The sequence below is a fragment of the Tasmannia lanceolata genome, unplaced genomic scaffold (genome assembly GCF_043159265.1).
Source record: "Tasmannia lanceolata isolate RefF3 unplaced genomic scaffold, GAP_Taslan_0.1 ptg000012l, whole genome shotgun sequence".
NCBI classification, from domain to species: Eukaryota; Viridiplantae; Streptophyta; class Magnoliopsida; order Canellales; family Winteraceae; genus Tasmannia; species Tasmannia lanceolata.
This window is the reverse complement of record NW_027518689.1, coordinates 2,332,596-2,356,610: the sequence shown is the minus strand read 5'-3', so window position 1 is coordinate 2,356,610 and position 24,015 is coordinate 2,332,596. Positions and strand designations below refer to the sequence as shown.

General features: G+C 41.2%; 1 protein-coding gene across 4 annotated transcripts; it reads left to right on the top strand.

The window, feature by feature from the left end:
• Nucleotides 1–10,042: 10,042 nt before the first annotated feature.
• On the top strand, nucleotides 10,043–23,058 carry LOC143887541 (Leucine-rich repeat protein kinase family protein). 4 transcript variants are annotated; one of them, XM_077391623.1, is made up of 9 exons: nucleotides 10,047–10,230; nucleotides 13,513–14,890; nucleotides 15,315–15,448; nucleotides 16,292–16,532; nucleotides 16,637–16,845; nucleotides 16,968–17,008; nucleotides 18,488–18,599; nucleotides 18,849–19,155; nucleotides 22,569–23,058. In XM_077391623.1, the coding sequence occupies exons 2-8, from the start codon at nucleotides 13,552–13,554 to the stop codon at nucleotides 19,125–19,127; spliced, it is 2,355 nt and encodes a 784-aa protein (XP_077247738.1). In that variant the 5' UTR covers nucleotides 10,047–10,230; nucleotides 13,513–13,551; the 3' UTR covers nucleotides 19,128–19,155; nucleotides 22,569–23,058. The 4 variants fall into 4 exon arrangements, with proteins under 4 accessions (XP_077247739.1, XP_077247738.1, XP_077247737.1 ...); XM_077391622.1 differs by lacking the exon at nucleotides 10,047–10,230 and adding an exon at nucleotides 12,569–13,110; XM_077391624.1 differs by lacking the exon at nucleotides 22,569–23,058 and having other exon boundaries at nucleotides 10,043–10,230; nucleotides 12,186–14,890; nucleotides 18,844–19,031.
• Nucleotides 23,059–24,015: the final 957 nt, after the last annotated feature.

Genomic DNA, 24,015 nt, shown 5'->3' with positions numbered 1-24,015 from the left:
TTAGTTGACATCTGGGGCGGTGGTTTAGTGGTAGGAAGCCGTTCAATCCTCGCTCAGCGTTGGGTTCGAATCGCGTACGCCCCATTATGCCAGATGTCCTCATGCCCGATTAACTCGGAGAAAAATGAGTAATGGCCGATGATTACCCACCTATGAGGCCATTTTTATTTATTTGTATATATATATATATATATATATATATTTTACCGGTTATTACATTCTACCCCCCTTAAAAATAAATTTCGTCCTCGAAATTTTATGTACCTTAAGAAGTAAATAGATGAGGATACTTTTGTTTCATCTCCTCCTCCGGTTCCCATGTTGCTTCCTCGGTGGCTTGGCTCCTCCACAGAATCTTCACCAGTGATATTCTTTTTGTCCGAAGAATTTGTTCCTTTCGATCAAGGATTTGTACTGGTTGCTCTTCATAAGACAAATCTTGTTCCAACTGCATTGATTCTGTTTGCAGTACATGTGATGAGTCCGCCAAGTATTTCCTTAAAAGTGAGACGTGAAACACATTGTGAACATGTGACAAGGCTGGTGGCAAAGCTACACGGTATGCTACTGGTCCAATTCGTTCAAGTATTTCCTATGGTCCAATATATCTGGGACTGAGCTTCCCTTTCTTTCCGAACCTTATCACACCCTTCCAAGGTGATACTTTTAAGAATACACGGTCACCCACTGCAAACTCGAGGTCTCGACGTCGATGATCGGCGTAGCTCTTCTGCCTGCTTTGAGCCGTCCTCATATGTTGTTGGATCATACGTACTTTGTCAGTAGTTTCTTGTACTAACTCTGTGCCTAGAAGTTTTCTTTCTCCGACCTCATCCCAACACGTCGGTGTTCTACACCTCTTACCATAGAGAGCTTCATAGGGTGCACTCTCTATACTAGAGTGATAACTGTTATTATAAGAAAATTCAACCAATGGTAAGTGTTGGTCCCAATTACCTTGGAAGTCTATTATGCAAGCTCTAAGCATATCCTCCAGTGTCTGAATTGTCCGTTCGGATTGACCATCTGTTTGAGGATGAAAGGCAGTGCTGAAGTTCAACTTTGTCCCCCAATGCTTTTGTATACTCCTCCAAAAATTAGATGTGAAGCGCGGGTCACGATCAGACACAATGGATGCTGGTATGCCGTGTAAACGGACTACTTCTTTGATGTAGAGCTTCGCCAATTGATCTAAGAAAATTTTTTCTCGTATTGGGATAAAATGAGCTACCTTCGTCAGTCAATCAATGATGACCCATATTGCGTCATTTCCTTTCGTAGTCCTCGGTAGTTCCGTAACGAAATCCATTGCTATCATATCCCACTTCCATATAGGCACAACTCCCTTTGGTAGCTATCGTTCTGCTTTAACTTGTTGGCAAACCAAGCATGTAGACACGAACTCAGCAATCTCTCTCTTCATATTATTCCACCAATAATGGGTTCGAAGATCTCGATACATCTTCGTACTCCCTGTGTGTATGGAGAATGCCGAACTATGTGCCTCAGTTAGCAACTTCCTTCTTAATTCTGGATCGGAGGGCACACACAGTCTTGCGTTGAATCTTAAGATGTCATCTTTATAAGTTCTATATTAACCAACGACTAGCGGTATAGTTAACATATTCTAACTTAACATTTAGATAGGGTAAATTCTAATCCTATCAATTTTAAATCCTAATTTCCAAAACCGACTAAACTTCGCTCTGATACCAAATGTAACGCCCCGAATTTTTTTTGAAATACCAACTCGGTGCGTAGAAGAATATTACATCATCTTTCTCAAAAACTTTCATTATTCCCAAGATCTCAAATACAACAACTACGTTTAGAGGGTTTATAGAAATTAGGTCTAACTTATTACATCTTAATTCAAGACATAGTTGATACATATTTAAAACATATTTGTCCTTTAGAACAGTTCTGCATTCAACTCTAGCATTCCTCATCTTTCATCTATACTTCACCTGGGGGTTGGAACAATAAAACAAGAAAAAAAAAGGGGTGAGCTCAAATAGCCCAGTAGGGTATAAACAACAAGTGATGTAGAATTGTCAAGCTCATAAGAACATGATATTTTTGCAGATAGGACATCTCACATTATAAACATGGAAAGAAAGAATAAACACAACATACTTTCCAAACGTATAGAGAAAACTTACAGAACTTGATATCAAGAATTATATATATAGAATTATATATATAGACTTCATTAAGCATAGATGCTTTCATTCATAGCCATATCTCGGCCCATTCATAGCCATACCTCGGCTCATAATCCTCTAGATTTACACTCTCTAGAGTCGTCTTTACCCACGTGCACATGGAGGACTATAACGCGTCCACCCGTCATCATATCATAACTCAGTCCATATTCAGAATTAGGGTACCACAAGATAAACTCTAAACATAAACATATCTCACGGAAACAAGTTTCGAGGATACAAAATAGAATTATAGCTTTATCAGTAAAATCATTTATCTGAAAGAAATGGGGTCTGAAAGAAAGGATCCCCCTTGGATTCTCATCAGTTGTGGATCTTAGAAGGATAGAAACTCTTATAGCAATTGCGTATAAAGAGAATCAAAGAATATGAAATATTCACATCCAGTATATCAAAAGAGAATCAATGGAAGAAAACCCTTACATATAGCAAAAGAGAATCAATGGAAGAAAACCCTTACATATAGCAGAAGAAAATCCTTACATATAGCAAAAGAGAATCAATGGAAGAAAACCCTTACATATAGCAAAAGAGAATCACTGGAAGAAAACCCTTACATATAGCAAAAGAGAATCACTGGAAGAAAATCCTTACATATAGCAAAAGAGAATCAATGAAAGAAAATCCTTACATATAGCAAAAGAGAATCAATGGAAGAAAACCCTTACATATAGCAAAAGAGAATCAATGGAAGAAAACCCTTACATATAGCAAAAGAGAATCAATGGAAGAAAACCCACAGGTTACTATGCTCAGCAGTTCATCATTCTTTGATTTAGTTTATTTCTTAGCTACTATGCTCAGCAGTTCGTCTTTCTTTGATTAAAGTTTACTTTACGGTTACTATGCTAGCATTTCACCGTTCAAATAAGATGGGTTACTATGCTCAGCAGTTCGCCTTTCTTTGATTAAAGTTTACTTTACGGTTACTATGCTAGCATTCCACTCTTCAAATAAGATGGTAAAACTTGCATAATCTATAACGAGTTATCGCCTCTTATGCATGCTTTATCCTAATATTTACAAAGGTGGTAGAACCAACCATATTTCCCATAATAAATACTTAACTATCTATATGAAAGACTTACGTTTGTAGTGATGAAGTGGATTTCCTTTTCCTTCTCCTCTCTCTCTTTTTCCTTCTCTCTCTTACTCTCACATATAGCAAAAGAGAATCAATGGAAGAAAACCTTTACATATAGCAAAAGAGAATCAATGGAAGAAAACCCACAGGTTACTATGCTCAGCAGTTCATCATTCTTTGATTTAGTTTATTTCTTGGCTACTATGCTCAGCAGTTCGTCTTTCTTTGATTAAAGTTTACTTTACGGTTACTATGCTAGCATTTCACCGTTCAAATAAGATGGGCTACTATGCTCAGTAGTTCGCCTTTCTTTGATTAAAGTTTACTTTACGGTTACTATGCTAGCATTTCACCGTTCAAATAAGATGGTAAAACTTGCATAATCTATAACGAGTTATCGCCTCTTATGCATGCTTTATCCTAATATTTACATAGGTGGTAGAACCAACCATATTACCAATAATAAATACTTTAACTATCTATATGAAAGACTTACCTTGGTAGTGATGAAGTGAATTTCCTTTTCCTTCTCCTCTCTCTCTTTTTCCTTCTCTCTCTTACTCTCTCGTTCTCTTTTATCTCTCTCTTTTTTTTTTCTTCTTCTTCTCTTCCTCTATTTATAGGTATTTTTTTCAACTACAGTCTTAAATTCACAACTACTCTCTTAAATGGTTTTATAAAAATATAGGAATAGTAAAGGTATAAATAAATGAATAGTAAAGGCTGCTTGAATAGTAACAGGATGATTAATATTATTTAATTATTATTTTCGTCGGTGAAGCGCAACTACTCATTAATGATAGTGGTTGTGGAGTGACCCGCTTAACCAATGAGTTAATGAAAGTAGTTGCGGTGTGTCCTTCTGGTAGTGGTTCCCACTAGTGATGGGTCCCGCTGGCGTTGGGTCCCGCTATTTGTGGGTCCTGCTTGTTGTGGGTCCCACTGGTGGTAGGACCTGGTTGTGTGGGGCCCGCTGATGTGGGACCCACTGTTGGTGGGACCCGCTTGTGAATAGTACTCGGTGGGTCCTACTGTGAATAGTAATTTTGAATAGTTTATCTCAATAGTGAACTTGCATAGTAATCTTCCATAGTGACTATTGTGAATAGTAATTATGAATAGTGACTATTGGTAATTTTTAATATGTGTAAGTATCTACTCATCTTTAGTTGACATCTCGGGCGGTGGTTTAGTGGTAGGAAGCCGTTCAATCCTCGCTCAACGTTGGGTTCGAATCGCGTACGCCCCATTATGCCAGATGTCCTCATGCCCGATTAACTCGGGGAAAAATGAGTAATGGCCGATGATTACCCACCTATGAGGCCATTTTTATTTATTTGTATATATATATATATATTTTACCGGTTATTACATTAGGAATCCCTAAAAGGCAAGGTAAATTGATAAAACTTTGGGGTTCCTCTAACATTTGGTTTCGGGATTTTTATTCAATTTTGGGCATTTTTAGGGTCTGGTCAAAATGGGGTGTCTATAGATGATAAAGCGGGACGATGGGCGGACGAGCTGTACCATGTCCTGTGGGCCTACCGAACCACTCCGCGTACAGCAACTAGGGAGTCGTCCTTCTACTTGACTTTTGGAACCGAGGCAGTAATTCCAGTTGACATCGGTGTCCCTCCCCCCCGGGTCAGCAACTTCAGTGAGCAGTTCAACGGAAATGGGCTCCTCGCGAACTTAGATCTGCTGGAAGAAGCCCGAGATGAATCCCGCATCAGAGTAGCAGCCTACAAACAGAAAGCGTTTAATTACCACGACACGAAAATACGCCCGAGAGAACATCGTGTGGGTGATCTAGTCTTGAGAATGGCGGCTGTGTCCCAACCTAGGAGGGTGGGCAAACTCTCCCCGACTTGGGAGCGGCCATACCGAGTAAAAGAAGTCGTACGGCCACGAAGTTATAGACTGGAGACACTAGACGAGCACCAGCCCCCCACGCCTGGAATTCAAAAAACCAGAGGAGATACTACCAATAGACTGGAGACACTAGGCGAACACCAAATCCCATTGTAATTCCACCAAAACTCGTAGTAAATGAAAAAAGATACATCTTTTGCAAGCTCTCCATGTGTTTCAGTGCGGGTTAAATGCTCGGTTCACTCCGGTTCATCCCAGTAAGACCGGGAGCAACTCCTCGTCAGGAACAAACCGGGGCAGAAAACCAACATTCCAAATAAAAATCCAAGTTCTCAAAGCTCGGGTTAAATACTCGGTGCACTCCGGTTCATCCCAGTAAGACCAGGAGTCAACTCCTAGTCGGGAACAAACCGGGGCAGAACCAACATTCCAAATAAAAATCCATGCTCTTAAGCTTGGGTTGACTGCTTGGTTCACTCTGGTTCATCCCAGTAAGACCGGGAGTCAACCCCTGGTCAGGAACAAACTAAGGCAGAAAACCAACATTCCAAATAAAAATCCATGTTCTCAAAGCTCAGGTTAACTGCTTGGTTCACTCGGGTTCATCCTAATAAGACCGGGAGTCAACTTCCCAGGGCAGAAAACCAACATTTCAAATGAAAATCCAAGTTCTTAAGCTTGGGTTGACTGCTTAGTTCACTCCGGTTCATCCCAGTAAGACCGGGAGTCAACTCCTGGTCCAGAACAAACCGGGGCAGAAAACCAACATTCCAAATAAAAATCCAAGTTCTCAGAGTTCGGCTTGACTGCTTAGTTCACTCCGGTTCATCCCAGTAAGACCGGGAGTCAACTCCTGGTCTGGAACAAACCAGGGCAGAAACCCAACATTTCAAATAAAAATCCAAGTTCCCAAAGTTCGGGTTAAATGCTCGGTTCACTCCGGTTCATCCCAGTAAGACCGGGAGTCAACTCCTCGTCGGGAACAAACCGGGGCAGAACCAACATTCTAATAGGATTTAAGTTCTTAAGCTCGGGTTAACTTCTTGGTTCAAGGTCAGTTTTGAGCACATACGAGCACAAGTGAAAGCAAAGAAGTTCAGCACTTGTAAGACATTCAGAACATTCTCTATTCATAAAAGCCCAGACGGGCAGATGTACAAAAAATGAGCCTCCAAGGGCAGTAACAAAAAGAATTCATCATGTGGGTCAAGACAAGCAAAAAGAGAATGAGAAGATCAGGGATCCTCATGACTCGTTCCCCTTAGGGTCGTTTGCCTCCGAAACACCCTTGCTTAGAAGGGCGCTCTGCTCGTCCGCCTCCCCGGCCTCCGTCTCTGGCATGGTAATGCCTTCCAGGACGACATTTGGGTTAGGCCCCTTGACCTAATCGAGGCAGTCTGTGAAACTCAACTTGTACAACTCAGTGGACAGATTGACGAGCTCGTCTTCCTTCTTCTGAACGGCCTCCCTCTGCCTGTTTTGGGCTCTCTCTCTGCTTGTGGAGGGCGTCGAGAGCCTTCTCCCCTTGGGCGGCCATTTCGCTGCTTAGCCTCCTGATCTCCTTGTCCCTCTCATCAATGGACCTTTTCAGCTCCTCGACTTCCTGCTTCAGCCTGCAGTTTTCAGCCTCAGATCGGGTGATCGATGTGGAGAAGCCTCGGCTCTTCTCACAGATGTCATTATAGTAACATCCGATCTGCGAAGAAAAGGAAAAGGATATGAGTAACAGGATAGGCAGCGAACGAACAGGAGCCAAACTAAAAATCAGATTACCTGGTAGATTGAAGAAAACATAGCCTCCTCAGCCATGCCCAGAGGCCCTTTCAGAACCTTGAGCTTGTCCTCCTTCAGCAAGCCCTTGGTGATTATCTCTCTAGCAACCCGGCTGTCCCCCCAGGCCGGTGTCGCTCTTCTGAACTCCCCAGTTGGGGCGGAAAACATTGTCCGCGGGCCACACAGGGGTAGACCGGACGCCGAGGACGGCGCTCTGCCCGGATCCAGCTCCCCGGCCATAGGCGCCAACGATCTTCACAGTTGGCTTACTCTCTTTGGGCGGTGCGTCCTAGAGTGGTGCAGGACTGGAAGTTTCGGGAGCCATCCTTTTCTGGCCCCTGCCAAAGGCATTCTGTCTCACCTTCTCCAGTGCGGATTGCTTCTGCATCTCTGAAATTCAACAGGAACAAAGCCGGCGTCAGTAACAACGAAAGAAAAAGAAAGCTCAGGAATAAGGCTAGCCTAAAGTCACCTACGTGCCCGGGTCGCAGTACTAATGCCGAGCCCGACCAGGATCTCTTCCCTAGAGAACTCCGAGCAATAGATCAGGCCCTCTCGTTGCAACTCCTCACAGATTTGGGCAAACGTGAGCTTATCCTCGCCCTCCAGGAGAGGCTTGCGACTCAACACAAGCATGTCAGGGGTGGACCATTTTAAGGGAACCGACCAGGGCCCGGTAGGCTCGCTGTCCACGACATAGAGGAACCTGTTTTTCCAGTTATGTATGGAGGTTGGGATGACAGTGATCATCTTCACCTCAGGACGCTGGCTGATATAGATCAAACCTCTGTCCTTATGCCTCTTCAGATGCGCGCACATATGGAACAATGGTACGGACAAATTTCTTTGGAGGCGACCTCGGACCAAGTACATAAAGCCGACCAGCGTTCTCCATGAGTTCGGCGCAACCTGAGCCGGGGCCAGGCCATAATATCGGAGAACCTCAGCAAAAAAGGGATGTAAGGGGAACCTAAGTCCAGCCCTTAGGGCCTCGTCGTAAACACAAACATCGGTACTGTCGTTACTAGCCCTATCTCCCTCTATTGCCGCTCTCAACCTGAACCGCTCAGGAATTCAGTACCTATCCCTAATCTCCCCTAATTTGAACTCATCAAGGATGTTCTCCTCGTAAAGAGCCTGAATATTGTACTGGGGATTGGCGTCCATCCGAGCCTCAGCTACGACATCTACAGCCCGCCTCGGAATAAAAGAGGTGGACGCCTCCGCCATATAACTCCCCTCACAAGCCTCTGCCCGGTAAGGGCTATCTGCTCGGACTGGGGTGGTGTTTTAGTCTAAAATCACCTCGTCCCCACTATCTATGAGCTCGTCAAGAGCAACTACACCCCCCCTATGGCTTGCCATGTACGGGCCGGGAATCCTGGTCGGATTAGATAAACTGAACCTTGAACTGCTATGAGAAGCGAATTCCCCCGAGGACAACCAGAGCCTGACTCAGAACTAGAGCTACTACTGGACATCAAGAATACAAAAAAAAGGAGATGGAGAAAGCCAAAGACAAATGGAAAAGACGCACTAAAAACAAGATTACCGGTCCGAAGGCACCTAACGCAACAACGGCCACGACCACAAGGCTAGTCGCAGACCCGAGTAGGCGGAGCGGAAGCGAGGCAGAGGGAAAGTAAAAGTGAAAAGTGAAAGTGAATGGGTAATTCACCGCTTCTTATAGCCTTGGAGGCTTGAGGCGGTTCACATTCGCGAACCAAAGACCGCCACGTGTCCCTCATTAATGAGGCAGGGTGCACAATGCGAGGCGATGCGTATGTACATGTATAGGGAGACGAATAATACATACGTGTATAGTTAGATATGTACTTTGTATGTATACACGTACAACATGAGTATGAAACTGACCGGCCAGGATATGGAACGTGCACAAAACGACAAAAATCTGGTTGTCTTAAGCCGGCCAAGATATGGCGCGTTGTACAAAACGACAAAAATCTGGTCGTCCCAGGCCGGTCAGGATATGGCGCGTGCAGAAAATGACAAAAATCTGGTCGTCTTAAGCCGGCCAGGATATGGCGCGTGCAGAAAATGATAAAAATCTGGTCGTCCTAGGCCAGCCAGGATATGGCGCGTGCAGAAAACGACAAAAATATGGTTGTCTTAAGCTGGCCAGGATATGGCACGTGCAAAAAACGACAAAAATATGGTCGTCTTAAGCCGGTCAGGATATGGAGCGTGCAAAAAACGACAAAAATCTGGTCGTCTTAAGCCGGCCAGGATATTTCGCGTGCAGAAAATGATAAAAATCTGGTCGTCCCAGGCCGGCCAGGATATGGCACGTGCACAAAACGACAAAAATCTGGTCGTCCCAGGTCGTGCAGAGGGCTTGGCCGGCCAAAGAATTTCACTTTCTATTTCTGGTCGTCCCAGGCTGTGCAGAGGGCTTGGCCAGCCAGAGTTTACTTCATATTTCTGGTCGTCCCAGGCCGTACAGAGGGCTTGGCCAGCCAGAGAATTTCACTCCCTATTTCTGGTCGTCCCAGGCCGTGCAGATTGCTTCGCCGGCCAGAGTTCACTTGATGTTTCTGGTCGTCCCAGGCCGTACAGAGGGCTTGGCCGACCAGAGAATTTCACTTCCTATTTCTGGTCGTCCAAGGCCGTGCAGAGGGCTTGGCCGGCCAGAGTATTTCACTCCCTATTCCACTTCGTACTTTTTGTCGACCCGAATTAGGCAAGACGCCGGAAGCTGGCCGACGCGCTTCATCCCGAACCTCGGCTCACTCAACCGCTCAGGAACGCAACCTCTCATGCTTTCCCAAGTCACTACAATGACTTGGACGTTTCCTAAGTTTGGTGTTTCCAAACTTAGAGTTTCCTCTTTGTTGGGAATTCTAGAACATTGGTTTCTAAGTTTTAGAGTTGCTAAATTAAGAGTGGTTTTGCATATTAAGCAACCTTTCATCTCTATAAGGTAATTCCTTAACTTTAGAAGTATTTGGAGAAGGAAAGTTAACTGAAATTAAACTTTTTAATTTGAGTGGAAAAGCCAAACGAATTTGGGCATTCTAGGAAAGCTCTATGGGAGCTTTTGCCTATAAAAGGGACCCTTGGTCCATCTTGCCACATACCACAATACTAGAACTCATTGAGAGATAAAGAGTTCACTCGTGAGAGGTTTCCCATAGACCTATTGGTGTGCAAGGTAAGAGAAGTATCAAGGGGCGTTTCTGAGCCGCCGCCGTCCTCGGAAAAGCTACGAGGATCGCCGGAATACATACGTTCACGCACAAGCCTTGGTGAAAGGTACATCAAACCCATCTCATTAAATTCAAATTTTTCTTTGATTTTCATTGCTCAAGATCCAAATGGATCATTGTTAATGTTTAGAATAACAAAAGGCCCATGCCACTTTACCTAACCTAAAAAAAAAAAAAAACAATAAATAATAAATAAACAAAGCAGGAATGATAACTGTCGGCACCCCATGTTGTATTAGACCCTTCTTTTGATTACATCTGCTGTCTAGCTATTTAGTGATCCAGACCATTCATTTACTGGGCCCTGCTGATTGAAAAACACATTTTTTGTATTGGCCAATCCTGTCCTGACTCATATTTTCCTCTGAAAAAATTTGCCCTTGCATAGTATAAGAACCCCTAAACTTTGATTGGAAAAATATTAGAAACAGCTAGGAAGAAGAAGAAGAGTGCCGTTATTGAAACAAAGGAGTGCAAAAGTGGAGAAGATATAAAAACTTGGGGTGAGCATCAATGGTAGCTGGCAAGCAGAAATGGCGGTGGTGGCTTTTGAGTCTATGTCAGGGTGGGTCCATCACTGACTCATAAGATTGACTGAGTGGAACATCAACCAACAATTATTTATGGTGATTGATTCCACTATCACTTTCTTTGCTAGCTCTGTGAACCACTTGATTTGGTGGTTCTTTACTGCCATAATAGTGATCTGGACCGTCCATTTGCATGTTGAACCACATCTGGCCATCTGGGTGGGCCATGGCCCGAAACGCTCCCTAACTGGCCTTTAGAGTTTTAGAGTGAACCATTTTTCCCAAACTAGTTGCTGTCGGCTAATGAATTCTTAAAAAAATTTCATGAAGAAGGTGAAAGAATCTACCCGACTCAAATTGGCTAAATTTTCATATGATGGCCATCTGGGTGGGCCATCATATGAAAAGTTTCTTTTTAAAACCCATACTGTCTGTTTGGCTTAAAGTCATAGGTATGCTCCCCATTGACACGAGAGTTCGAAACCCCGGGCATAGATGATGCATGTGGGTTTACGGGTGAATGGGCGCATCAGTAGGGAATATGGTCCTACCCTCAAAGTTGGGGTGGGGATACCCTATGTCATAAAAAAAAGTCCCTTTTTAAACTAATCCTGTTAACTAATGCGTTGTCCCCATCTCAAACGGCTTATTTGATAGTCCACCCAGGGCCCACGGTCTATGGTGTAGACCACCCAATAATAAAGGCCACACGGTCCATCAGATGACTCGTTTCGATCACCCAATAATATAGGCCCCACATGCACGCTCCTCCATCACCATAAGAAGGGTTCGATCAGGCCATTTTCAGTTGTTTATTTTTCTAGTCATTGTGGGGAACTGGAGGATAGGAGCTCACTTTTTTTGTCTTTTTGACATGTGTCACAACATAGGCATATGGTCCTCCATCTTCCAACAACATGGGGATAAATCCCGTTTTTCTAACTGCCCTCTTCCCAATGAACTCTTTTGGGAATTGTGAACACCTTTCTAAAACGACAAGGTGATCGAGTGCAATAATCAAAACATACTGGTCGAATCAGTTACCTTTCCAAATTAGAATTAACTGATATTTACACCCCACCCATTTTTTTGATAGGCACACCACCTAGATCTTTCAGTTCATTTCCAAAGTAAAAAACAAGGGAAAATTACATTTACACGAGGCCATTTTCCGCTTTAAACCATGTGGTTTGAGAGTTACCAACGACATCCCTCAACTTTTGGTGGGTTTTTTTCGTGACGGAGAGGGGGAAATGACTATACTACTCTCGTCTTCCCCAACTAAAAATCAGGGTTTTCATACCTGGAAACTGAAAATTAGAGTTTGATTCAAATCCTTGTTTATTTATCAACACAAACTCTCGATTTAGGGGTTTTATTTGTCTTCATTCACATTATTATCATGATTTGTACAGAAACCCTAATATTTTAGGAGTTTTTTTTTTTATAAAATTTTTTTCTTCAAATGTAGGTTTGATGTAGCCATGGGGTGGGGTTTCATTGTCTGTGGTGGAGGTAACGGCGTAGGTTGGAGATGACGATGGTGGCGGTGGCTGGAGGTGGCGATGACGTCGGTGGGAAATGGCATAATCCTAATCCCTCTACAAATGGCTTAAAACCAGTGACAAGAGTATATCTGTCCTCAAAATATTAACAATGGATAGTTTTAGTCATTCTATCGGGTTAAGCTAACGGACCATTCACACCAGGGTCAACTTAAAAATGTCATAAAGTTGAGGGGTGGTCGTTGGTAACTTCCAAACCAACCCCGGGATTTAAAACAGAAAATGGTCAAACCACACGGGGGTGTATATGTAATTTTCCCAAAAAAGGAAAAAAAAAAAAGCAAAAGGAGAAAGAGGGAAATAAAGTTGGTTCTGATTCTTCTTCTTCTAGTTTTGTTTGCAAAATGGGAATCTCTGCTCTCTTTTGCTTTCTGCTCCTAGTCCTTTTAATGGCGTTTAGTCTTGTTCCAAAAACAGAGATTGAAAATGAACCCAAGTATGTCTTTTTCGTAAAAAAACGATATGGATTGTCGCTTTCTGATTTTAAAGTTAGTGACTTCCAGCTCCCATCTCTGCAAAATCTTTGGATTTTTCTCTCTTCTGCCCTTCAAATCTCTTTTCCTCTTATCCGTGACCCTAATTGAAGAAAAAAATTCAAATTTTACGAAACCCTAGAGAGAGTTTTTGATGCTAGATAATGTGGATTTAGGGTTTGAAAAAAAAAAATCAAAGGAGTGATATGGATTGTGTAGAAATCTGACGGTTTGGATTTTACTGAGAGGAATTTGGGTAAAGAATTTACTGAGATTGCATTCAGCTGGTTCAGTTCTAACCCTAATCAAGTTCATATGGAGATCAGGTGTTTTTAGCCCTAGAGAGGTGACAAATTAGGTAAGCTATTCTTCTGAAAATTGAAAACTAGGGTTTGGTGCTAGAGCTAAAGGAAAGAGAGAGAGAGAGAGAGAGAGAGAGAGAGAGAGGTCTGCTATGATTTATAATTTAATAGGACTATAAATGGAACAGCAACAGTGAGAAGTACCAGTTCCATTAATTTCTAGATTTTCATAATCTTAATATCTCCACCTACAATTTATTTATTTGTATACTGTACTGTTTCTCATTTTATAGTTAGGCAGTCCTTATCTGGTCCTGGGCAGCTTAATTACACTCCCACAGTAATGAAACTAGTCAGGCTTTCAATGCATTTTAATACTTGAATTCAATGGCTACTCTTTCATGGTATTTCTCCAACTTTGTTTTCCAACTGGTTTAAAGTTTAAACCCTTCTTCCAGGTTCAACAATCCTTCCCAGCTACTGGTTTTGTTGTTGTAATGGCTAAAAGAAACCACCCTTTGATTCTTCTCCTTCTGTTTATGATATTGATTTTGATCCCTCATACTTACCAACTACAATCCTCTCATGCCCAAACCCTTTTGAGAATTCAGCGCCTTTTGGACTTCCCACCTGTCTTAAGCAGCTGGAACAACTCCACAGATTTCTGCAACACCGAGCCCGATTCGTCTCTAGCTGTAGTATGTTACGAAGAGACGATAACCCAATTGCATATTATCGGTAAGAATGGATCTCCGATGCTGCCTCGGAATTTCTCCATCGATTCCTTTTTCACCACTCTTGTGAGACTTCCCACCTTGAAAGTCCTTTCATTGGTTTCTCTCGGTTTATGGGGTCCTCTTCCCACTAAGATCAACCGTCTATCCTCGCTCGAAATACTAAACATAAGCTCCAATTTCTTTTCTGGTATCATCCCTCTAGAAGTTTCGTCTCTTCGGAACCTCCAAACTCTCATTCTAGATGATAACATGTTCAGTGGTCGAGTTCCTGACTGGTTGAGTGCGCTTCCACTTTTGGCTGTCTTGAGCTTGAAGAACAATTCTTTAAGTGGGTCTCTGCCTAATTCTTTAAGAACCTTGGAGACTCTCAGAGTTCTTGTGCTTTCATCAAATCGTTTATCCGGAGAAGTGCCTGATCTTTGCAGTTTGTCCAACCTTCAAGTGCTCGATTTGGAAAGTAATTCCCTCGGACCTCTGTTTCCGAGTTTGGGGAGCAAAGTGGTGACTCTTGTATTGAGAAAGAACAGGTTTAGCTCCTCTATTCCGTCTAACGTAACGTCCTTTTATCAGCTTCAACGTCTGGATATTTCTTTCAATAGATTTGTTGGGCCATTTCCATTGTCGTTGTTATCTCTGCCTTCGATCCAATATCTGAATATTGCTGGGAACAGATTAACTGGAATGCTGTTTGAAAATATGTCGTGCAATGCCGAACTTGGGTTTGTGGATTTCTCCTCGAATCTTTTGACTGGGAGGTTGCCTATGTGTCTGGTGTCAAATTCCAAGAGCAGGGTCACTCTGTATGCAAGGAACTGCTTAGCAAATACGGCTCAAAATCAGCATCCACGTTGGTTTTGCCAGAATGAAGCTTTGGCAGTGGGAATATCTCATCATAAGCAAACGAAGGTCCGAGCTTATAAGGTGGTTGTTCTGACAAGTATAGTGGGAGCCGTTGTTGGGGGACTTATGATTGTTGGTCTCTCAACATTGCTGGTTCTTAGAAGAATGCGTGAAAAGAAGGTGGTGAAAAGACCTCCAAGAAGGTTGATAGTGGAAAATGCCTCAAGTGGGTTTCCCTCAAAGCTGCTTTCAGATGCTAGTAAGGCTTCATCTTCCATTCTCTCCTTTTATCTTTTTGGTTGAGTGCCATGTCATTTTCCTTTAGATGTTTGGTTGCTATCATGATTGACCCGATGGCCAAAAGCGACACCTTTGTATGCTTCAAATTCTGAAATTTCAACAATTCCCTTCTTGTTTTCTCATTTTGCTAAGGTGAATCTTATTTCCTATTCACGAAAGTGCTAGTTCAACTTCAGTAGACAACATGATTTGTTTGTTTAACTTGGCAAATTGGTTTGTTATAATTTGCGGACCACTCAGCATAAATTTTTTGATTCATTGTATTCTGATTCCCAAATATCATCTAGTTAATTCTTCTGGTTTAGATTTAAATTGTTTGACCATTACTGTTTTTTATTTTTTCTGGGTGTGACCATTTACCTTTTACTTTTCTTTTCTGGAAGGATATATATCTCAGACAGTGAGGCTGGGAGCACTTGGGCTGCCACCTTATCGTACATTTTCTTTGGACGAGCTTGAAGAAGCAACAAATAACTTTGAGACATCCACTTTCATGGATGAAGGTTCTCATGCTCAGGTATACAATACCTTTTTACTGGTGTACTCACTTGCTATTTACCTTTACCGGTCAAAGCTATATTTTTTTTTATCAATCATCTATAATACCAGGACTTGTACTTTACTACTGCTTGCAGATACCAATAGGCTGTTTGATAGTGATTCAATAAGGATCTTCTTTTAGTTCCCTTCCATAACATGCCTTGATTCTGAGCAAAACAGGAATTGACTGTAAATTAAGAATTTCACAGGATTCTATAGTTGTAATAATAGTGTGAGCTCAAAACTAGAAGTCAATATCTGAATTTACCCACAATTCCATTTCATCTTCCTCCAGTTCGTAAGATAGATCTAACTTTATAACCATCAACACTCTTGAAATCTTTTTTTTTTTTTTTTTGAGTTAATCATACAATACTATTACAGTTCTATGAAGTAGGTTCATAGGATAGGAAGCATAATTAATAGCACCACTCAGACATTGTGTAGAAAAGTGGTTTATCTGCAACTAAATCCACCTCATGACTATCATGCCTTCTGGCCCAATTAGAATGACATTCAAGTACAGGTATTAAATCGGTCCTCTTTGCTTCTGCACAATCATGGATGCGAATGTAGTTGATTTATTTCCACGTGTGTCTCTCTCCTGGAATGATAATATATATTTAAATCTATGTCTTAAACAAGTATTTGTTTGCTAGCATTGTAAATCTGCTAGAAACTACTCTGAGCCCCCAGCTCGAGAGATTGAATAGCTGTATTTCGTTAATACATGTAAGATTTTGTACTGAGATGATATGATATCTAGTGCTGTTTGAATTGCCTCACTGAACTTAGATTGTTGTCTCTCTTCTTATCTCAGATGTATAGAGGTAGGTTGAATGATGGTTCCCTCATTGCAATCAGATGCCTCAAACTGAAAAAAAGGCAAACTACTCAGAACTTTGTGCACCACATCGAACTGATTAAAAAGCTCAGATGTCGCCATTTGGTCAGTGCTCTTGGACACTGTTTTGAATGTTACCTTGATGATTCAAGCGTCAGCAGAATATTTCTCGTATTCGAATACGTACCAAATGGGACACTAAGAAGCAACATCTCTGGTAAAAGGATCACTTGTGGCATCTGATTATTTCACTAAATCAGTTATTTGTGTTTTGTTTCAGTAGTTGGTGACTTTTACTGTTTTTCGCATTTTATTTATCAGTGGGAGTTGCTAGGCAAACACTTACCTGGACACAAAGAATAGCGGCTGTTATTGGTGTAGCGAAGGGTATCCAATTTCTACATACAGGGATCGTACCTGGCATATTTGCGAATGATCTAAAAATAACAAATGTATTGTTGGATCAGAACCTTGTTGCAAAAATTAGTAGCTATAATCTTCCAGTATTGGCAGAGAATACGACGAGGGAGGTAAGATAGATGCAAGCTCCTTTTCCTCTACTGCTTTATGTTGAGTTTTTTTTCTTTGTTTTCCGGGCGTGTTATTTTGCACACTGTATTGAGCAGATATTCTGCTTTGGTAATCCTTGCAGGTGGGCATGAGTAGAGCAAAGGACCTCAGTGTTTCTGGAAGGTATACCAAACCTTTTCAATCTCCAGTCATGAAATGGATTGATGCCTGTATAATGACAGACAACCTGATGTGATGATGTCAACTGCAGGGCTTTGAAAGCATTTAGTGTTTGTTATTTCTGGATCTCATGCATGTATCTGTGTGTATGTGTGTGATACGACACTCCCTTGTTTTGATACCACCATTCCTCACTTTATTAAACACTTCTTACTGGTTATTGCTAGCACTGTGGGACTTTTAACGGCCTTTTATACTAGATGAAAGCAAAGACAGAGACCATCATTCATAAAAACGAAAGAAGAGACAGTGCCATTATTAAAACAAGGGAGAGCAAAGATCATCTCTCTCTCTCTCTCTCTCTCTCTCTCTCTCTCTCTCTCTCTCTCTCTCTATATATATATATATATATATATATATATATATATATATATATTATGAATAATACACATTAAGACTGGGAAATTTTGTTTTGATAACAACATTCCTCACTTCATTAAACTGCTTACAACAGATTTTATGCATGACTGAAATTACACACAAAACACATTGAGATCAAATTTCCTTCTTGCAAGAAGAGGTTTTATAAAATTGTTGGGGAAATGCACTTTTGGCTTTAACAACCGTTAATTACAATTCTCAAAGAAAGAAAAATCTATGGTTATTGACCAAGGAGTCCCTCTCTAAATATAAACAAGAAATAAATATGTTTGACTCTATTGAGTTATTTTTTTCTATTTTCACTCTATTTTTGTAAAGGAGTCTTCTCGGAGGAAGAACTTCCTTTATTCATTTTTAATAACTTTGTCTCTTTTCTAGAGCTCATGGAAAGAGATTCCAATTTTCTTCCAGAGGATGATATTGCCTAATCCATCTTGATCATCAAATTTATGGTTGTGATGACATGGAGATCAATTGGCACGATCGGTAGGACGTCTACTTTATATATATGATTCAAAGATCAATTGGAGCAGTGACCTGAACTTCTATCGGCATGATCACATGCACATCTGACAGTGTGGCCATTTGAAAGTCGGTTGGTGCGATGATCTTCAACATGATCGGATTTTGGCGTTTTGTAGAAATAACTGCCTGATAGTTCACTGGAGCGAGTCGAAAATTGATAGGAGAATCTACGGCGATATTCATTTGAGAGATTATTCTAAAGTGGAATGGATTTGTAGGTTTGATGGTATCATAACCTGCAAATTAATCAGTTTTTCAATCCTCAACTTAAGAAGAGCGTTAATTCAAAGATCGATGCTTTTCAGTAACTCTTTTTATTTTCTTTGATGTCATTTTTCTTTTCAGTATCATAACCAACCACGCGCGCACGTGAAACTATATTTTATGAATAACTGCAAGTACATTCATTAACACCAGGATATCTTAGTCAAAATAATTAACGAGAGTTAAAGTTATTCTTTAGTTCTTAAATATGATGCTTGGTACTTTAATGTATGTGAATGTGTTGTTTTACAGGATTAAACACGAGGATAAAATTGATGTTTATGACTTGGGTGTAATCCTACTAGAAATCATTGCAGGAAGGCCAATCACATCACAAAGTGAAGTAGATGAGATAAAAATTCAGGTACTGAGTTCAACTTATACATCGTATGGTTTATTAAGAGCCAGGAGTTCTTTCATTGTAAAATGTAAATTGATTTAACCATATCCTTGGAAAGAGAACATGAAGTGAGGAAAACTACCCTGAACTTTCAGATTTAGTAAGATTTGAGTCACCCCTTCATATGCATACATAAATGTATATGTGCCCAAATATGCCTACAAAGTCATTCATCCATACATAATGATGGTTCTTGTCTTTTTCCTAGGACAGTTACAAGCTAGTGCAATGGCTGATGAAGCTGGCCGAAGGAGTATAGTCGATCCGGCAGTTTTGGATGCCTGCTTGGACGAATCGCTAAAAACCGTAATGGAGATCTGCATTAGGTGCTTGTCTAAAGAGCCGACAGAGAGGCCTTCCATTGAAGATGTACTGTGGAACTTACAATTTGCGGCTCAGGTTCAGGACACATGGAGGGGAGATTCACAGAGCAGCGAAGGGTCACCAATCTCTCCTTCACAGCCCCCACAATTGCAGATCAACCTTCAATAGCTACATTCTACATGTTTCCTTTTGCAAGGTATGGAAGCAAAACTCAATTATGTGTCAATTGTAAACACTTAGACTAAAAGATTTCAAATTTATGACTTTATTTTAATATTTGTACTATTTATCTCCTCAGTGCCCGACTCATCAGATTGCAGACATTACAATTTTTTATCTAATTACTGTTCATCCAGTTTCTAAAGTTTCTTATTTTCTGCATTTTGCTCTGTTAGAAATGGAGTTAAGGTTAGAGAAGAGGAAGCATAAGAGGAATGGAGAAATGGGGAGTCTCCACTAGAGAGCTCCTCATGTAAATGATGTGTATGTAGGCCCAAACTAGGACAACAATGTACATTGACTACAATACCCCTAACTACTACAAGTAATGTCTAAACTATCCTAATACATTTTTCAACACTCTCCCTCAAGCTGGAGTGTATATGCTATGGAACTCCAGCTTGGTACAAAGAAAACTACAACAAACAACTAAAAATAACAAAAAGTACATAATCCCACACACATCCAGCTTGGTATAACACTCCTCAAGCTGGTGTGGTGATTACATAAGGAAAGCATAACAAAAGATAACGGCCACCTTGAGAGTACGGTCATCGAGATCAGCGGCCAGCAAAAATGGAACAGCTCCCCTGAAGTAGCACTACGACGAGAGCAATTACAACCGGGTCTCCCACTGAATGAGAACTCGACAAATAAGTTTGGAACCACGAAGGATCGAACGTGCACCTCGGCAGGGGAATAACAACGATCCATCGAGCAAAAAACGCAGGCCAAAGGTGCACACGTGAGCAACGTCGAAGCACCACGAGCAGGAACACCAGCTAAAGAGCACAACACCAATAGAAGATAACCATCGATGGGAAACAATCGGACACAAGCTCGACAGGGACACTGTCGCCTGTAGAGAAGAAGGGATAGAGAAGATAACCAACCAACGATGAGGAAACCATTGTCTGGTAACAAGGTCGACGACATGAACATCGTCACCTGAAGACAAGAAGAAAATGAGGGAAAAGATAAACTGACCAACGATGGGGACACCATCGTATAGAAACTAGGCCGACGGCATGAACATCGTCGCTTGAAAAGAGTCGACCAACTATGGGGACACCATTGCCCGGAAAAGAGAGGTCGAAGGGAAAAGACCGACGCCTGTAAGAGAGCCGACCAACGATGGATATGGAAGACATCATCCGGAAAAGGAGAGAGAAAATAACTAACCAACGATGGGAAAACTATTGTCTGGAGACATGATCGACGGCATGAATATCGTCGCCTGAAAAGGAGCCTACCAACAATAGGGACATCATCGCCTGGAAAGAGAGGTCGTCGCGAAAAGACCGTCGCCTGTAAGAGAGCCGACCAACGATGGTAGGGAAGCCATCGCCCGGAAAAGAGGGGATAAGGCATGAAGCTGAGAAGACAAAGACTGATTAAGGAGCATAACAACACTCCCCTCGGGCGAAACTACATGAGCCCGGATATGATAAGACAAGGAGGACAACATCAAGACAAACGAAGAGATAAGGCATAAAGCCGGAAAACACGAAGAGACGTGAAAACAAGAAAGACGATAATAATCACCAGGGGACGAACGAATAACATAAAGAGAAGACAATAACACACTCCCTCAAAAAGACAACACTACAACACTCCACCAAGAAAAGACAAAGAACTACATGAGAACACTCCCCCTCATGTTGAAGGTCAAATACCTTCAACTTGCAACAAAAAAAAAAAAACGAAGACAAACAAGGCACCACACCTCTCATCGACATTTAAGCAAACATTTGGTGTGCGCCTTGAAGAAGACAAAGAAACGAAGAGAAACAAGGCACTACACCTCTCATCGACATTTGAGCAAACATTTAGTGTGCGCCTTGAAGAACTACATAAAAGATATAGAAAACAATACATAGAAGACAATGTAAAGAAAGAGATGACATCAACACAAAAAATAAGAGAACCACAAGACAACAATACAAGACAACAAGAAAAATAATGCAAGACAACACTCCCCCTCAAGTTAAGGCCGAAGGCCTTCAACTTGAAATGAAAAGAAGACTTTGAAGGCATAAAATTCCTTTGAGACATTTTATCAAACACTTGGTAGGCACCTTGGAGAGAAAGACAAAAGACATGAAACACAACAAATATAGATAGAGAAAAACAAAGATAAGGATGAAGGACAAGAAGACAACACTCCATACGGCAACCCAAACGAGAGAAAGAGATAGAGTAAATATGGCCGAGGAAAATGGATTTGCCGAGAGAGAGAGAGAGAGACGACGACACTGACAATACCGAGAGAAATTTTAGGGGTTTGAAACAAAAACAGAGAAATACGAGAGAGACAATAGGGGAGAGAGATCTTAAGGAAGATTTGAGGAGAAACTATAGGGAGATAAAAAGAGGAAAAACGAGATACAAGAGAAAGAGATGATGGTGTGGAGGGAGATAGACTCTTCTTCTTTCCTTCTTGAAGGATCAACCCATTGACTCTGATACCATGTTAGAAATTGAGTCAGGGTTAGAGAAGAGCAAGAAGAAGAGGAATGGAAAGATAGAGAGTCTCCACTAGGGAGCTCCTCATGTAAATGATGTATATATAAGCCCAAACCAGGGCAACAATGTACAGTGACTACAATACCCCTAACTACTACAACTAATGTCTAAACTACCCTAATACATTATTCAACATGTTCGAAAAAATGCCCACCCATTATTTATTTCACTTTTTTTGCAATCCTGTTCAATTCTTTATGCCATTTATTTCCAAAATGTCTTTCCTGTTTGACCGACGAGTTACATGTATGTTCATTTATCCAAAACTCCACTCTTGTTAGATTGTTGGATTGCAAAATTTGCAACTCAGTTTAAGCATTTATATCCACTGTGAAAAACTCTCAAACGAGAACTCGATCAAGGTAAAACGAGTCGAGAGGTAAGTCAATGATTGATGTGGTCAAAGTTTTTATTAACTCGGGCTAGTACAAGGAGTTCTTTATCAACTTGGTACGGCCAACCTCTGGCTGCCTTAACTAAAATTTGGTCATGATAACTGAGTCAATTCAATTGAGTTGATGATTGACTCAGGGAGTTATTAAACAGTGTTTTTACATTTTATTTCTAAAACTTCCCAGCTGTTTAGATTGCAAATTTGCAACCCTGTTATGTATTTCTACCATATATCCCAAAGGGAAGTGATATATCTGCCCCTTTTGAGTACTTGGGACACCCAGGAGCAGTGTATGTGGCAATCAGCCCTATTGAATCCTTCTGACGTGAAGTACATCAGCCCCTCTGCAGTCATTGATACACTGCTGCTGGGTGTCCCAAGTAATCAAAAGGGGCGGATTTATCACTTCCCATCCCAAATGCATAAACTCCTTGCTTCCAGCTCTCAAATCAAATTTTTTTTCCATGCAGAATACCTTTGCTGAACACTGGAAATTCGTTAAGTGGAGCAGCAGGAAGGGTGAAGGAGAACAATAGAAGGGTAAATGAGAACAATTCAGGTCGTAACTCATTTCTTCTCATTGCTCTTAGATTTGCCATTCTGGCAGAAAGAATATAGTGAATTCACGGTAGAAAATGAAGTGAATGTTGATGTTACATTGTGCTCTTCAAGGAAATTACAGACATCCAAAAGTTGGTGAAAATTTTCCAAATTTCTACTATTACTATGAATTTCAGAAATTTGATGGTGATTTGCTTGATGAAAGTTCTGTAAAATTTGATTTAAATGTCTATGTTTTCTTTTTACCTTTTTTTTTTTCTCCTTGCATCTCTAAGAAATTTCATTACTTACCTATGAGATATATTATATTTGATTTACATAAAGTTTATCCATCAAAACCTAAATGTAATTTGCATTTCCATTTGGCATTGAAATCGAAATTATAATTTTGCACCTTGAGTACTTTTCTTTGAAAATATATCAACTTGAGTCTATTCCTACATGATCGGACTAGGGTGATGAGTAAAGGCTTATGCACTGAATTCTTTTTCATCAAAATTATTTGGGTTTTACGTTTGCTACATTTGAAAATGAAACAAAACATAGTTGCCTCTTAAACGCAACCCAGATGTTCAGTTCGCCCTCTTATGTAACCTGGTTTGTCTGTCTGCTTGCTTGGTTCGGGTTCAGATAAGGTTTTCAACTTTCATAAAAACCTGGTTCATTAGGGTTAGACTTAGGTCGTGTTCTTTTAACATTCCGGAAATTGGATTATTTGCTTCTTTTTTTGCTCCAATATGGACGCCAGAATGGCGAACTTCCATGACCTCTCATGAGGAGTAGATTCAAGAATCCTGTCGAGCGTCACATCCGAGGCTAGGATCTCGGTACAATCCATTTCAGTAGGGCTGGCAACGGGGCGGGGCCAGATGTTGCATTCCCCGCGCCCGCTGGAAGAACCATTCCCCGTCCCGTTTCGGGGATGGCGGGGAATCCCTACCCCGCGGGGAATACCTAATCCCTATCCCTGCCCCCACACAAAAATCCTCACCTCAAAAAAGCTTTTTAACGCCCATAAGAAAGAAAGAAAAAGACAAGCCATGTTTTTGCACTTATCAAAACATGGTAGTGTCAATATTACTAGCATAAAAGAAATATTTACTATTAACAAAGGAAAACACTAAAACAGTACTAAAATAAGAGGATATTGATAATGGCTTGCAAATTAAAACGGGACGGGGCGGGTCAATCTCCATCCCTGTCCCCGCCCCGTGCAGGGCTGATCCTGTTTTCACAGGTGAAATTGCCAGCCCTACATTTCAGTGTCTTTGACCATTGTTTCATCCATCCTTCATGAGTGTCAGTTCATTGAACCAACACATCTCCCCATTTTGCATAACTTCATCAAGGGGCGGT